Source organism: Panthera uncia, chromosome E3 (assembly GCF_023721935.1).
Source record: "Panthera uncia isolate 11264 chromosome E3, Puncia_PCG_1.0, whole genome shotgun sequence".
NCBI classification, from domain to species: domain Eukaryota; kingdom Metazoa; phylum Chordata; class Mammalia; order Carnivora; family Felidae; genus Panthera; species Panthera uncia.
In genome coordinates, this window is record NC_064815.1 from 26,598,510 (window position 1) to 26,600,460 (window position 1,951).

At 65.2% G+C, this 1,951-nt stretch overlaps 2 protein-coding genes across 2 annotated transcripts in view; both read left to right on the forward strand.

The window, feature by feature from the left end:
• Positions 1 to 682, forward strand: part of ACHE (acetylcholinesterase (Cartwright blood group)) — a 5,553-nt gene extending 4,871 nt beyond the window's left edge. The window contains exon 4 of the mRNA XM_049638819.1: positions 379 to 682. Within this exon, the coding sequence (XP_049494776.1) occupies positions 379 to 500 (122 nt within the window). The 3' untranslated portion in view covers positions 501 to 682. The remainder of the gene's footprint in view (positions 1 to 378) is intronic.
• A 249-nt stretch (positions 683 to 931) lies between these two features.
• Positions 932 to 1,935, forward strand: UFSP1 (UFM1 specific peptidase 1 (inactive)). Its single transcript, XM_049639346.1, has one exon. The coding sequence runs from the start codon at positions 1,377 to 1,379 to the stop codon at positions 1,803 to 1,805; it is 429 nt and encodes a 142-aa protein (XP_049495303.1). The 5' UTR covers positions 932 to 1,376; the 3' UTR covers positions 1,806 to 1,935.
• Positions 1,936 to 1,951: the final 16 nt, after the last annotated feature.

Below are 1,951 nucleotides of genomic sequence, written 5' to 3' on the forward strand. Positions count from 1 at the left end.
GGGGGGGGGGCGGAGAGGGAGGGCCAGGAGCTAGATAGCACCCCCTTGAGGGGCTATAACCGTCAACCATTTCTGTCTCTTCTCTTTTCCCCACCAACCCACGGATCCTCCCTCTTCTGATCCTTGCTGCCCCCCTATCTTCCGGTCATTTTCTCCTCCCTCCGCCTTCCTTCCCGCCATCCTTCTCTGGCTCCGCCTCCACCCTCATCCTTCCTCTGGTCTTCGTCTTTCGCGTATTCTTCTGGTCCTTTTTCCACCGTCCTACGTGCCATCCTGCGTTCTCCTTGTATCCTCCTGAACTCACGCCCCCCACCTTGTACGTTCCCCGACCTTCCCCTTGTCCTCCTCCAACCCATTTGCCGGGCGCCCTGGCCGCAGACACGCTGGACGAGGCGGAGCGCCAGTGGAAGGCAGAGTTCCACCGCTGGAGCTCCTACATGGTGCACTGGAAGAACCAGTTTGACCATTACAGCAAGCAGGATCGCTGCTCAGACCTGTGACCCAGACTGGACCCCCACGTCTCCCCGCCCTGCCCGCCCCGCCCGGCCCCCTAGCTGTATATACTATTTATTTAAGGGCTGGGATATAACACAGAGAAGCCCTCCTCCCCGACTTTCCCCGGAGGCTCCCCGTCCTCTGCATGTTTCGGGCCGAGCCCCCCTCCACCCACCCCCCCAACCCCCCGCGGTGCCTTGGCCCCTCTGGGCTGCCAATAAACTGTTACAGCCACAGGAGTGTGCACGACTAGGGAGCGGGGAGAGGGCCTCAAACACCAGGACTGAGTAGACGGAGGGGCGGGTGCAGAGCCAGGTGAACTAGCGGATCTCTGTAGTGGGGCGGAGCGCGCCCGCTCCCACCGCCCCGCCCCGCCCCAGGAGGCGGGGCTCGCGCCCGCGCAGTAACCACGACGGCCGTGCGGCGGTGCATTGTGGGAGCCTCGGGGATCGCTGTCTTCTCAGCCCACGCGGGCCGCGCCTCTGCTGCCGCCACCGGAGACCGGGCGAGAGCGTCCGCAGAGCCCGCGCGCCGGTCCTGCCTGCGACTAGCCCAACACCCAGGGTGGAGAGGGAGAGTTGGAGCCGGAGTTCCCTCCGCGCCGCCAGGACACATCAGCCTGGTCTCGGCCACCGCCGCGCCCGCCGACCGCCCTGGAGCCGCTGAAGGACGTCCACCTGGGCCTGGCCCCGCCCGCCCGCGGTCCCGCTCGCCTGGCCCTCCTCTCGGGCCACTACCTTTACTATCACTACGGCTGCGACGGCTTGGACGACCGGGGCTGGGGCTGCGGCTACCGCACCCTGCAGACGCTGTGCTCATGGCCAGAGGGTCGGCCCGCGGGCGTGCCCGGGCTGGCCGAAGTGCAGGCGGCCCTGGAGGACATGGGCGACAAGCCCGCCGGGTTCCGGGGCTCCCAGAGCTGGATCGGTTGTGTAGAAGCCAGTCTCTGTCTCGACCACTTCGGAGGGCCCCAGGGGCGCCTATGTCACATACCCCGTGGAGCAGGGCTTCAGGGGGAACTGGAGAGGCTTTACTCCCACTTCGCAGGGGGCGGGGGGCCTGTAATGGTTGGGGGGGATGCGGACGCCCAGTCCAAGGCCTTGCTGGGGGTTTGCCTGGGATCAGGCACGGAAGCCTATGTTCTGATATTGGACCCTCACTTCTGGGGTGCCGCGAAAAACCCTAGTGAACTACAGGCTGCTGGGTGGGTGGGATGGAGAGAGGTGGGCACAGCCTTTGACCACAACTCCTTCTACAACCTGTGTTTGACCAGCCGCAACTCCCAAAAGCAGCAGCACGCACTGGACTGAGGCTAAGGTCCCAGAACTGAGAGGTCTCTGGCCCCAAACACAGTCACCTACCCCCTTTGTGAAACGTAAAAGCTACTCTGGGCCTTTGAAGTCCATAAAATGGATGGCCCGAGCCCATCTTGGCGGGGGGGGGGGGGGGGGGGGGG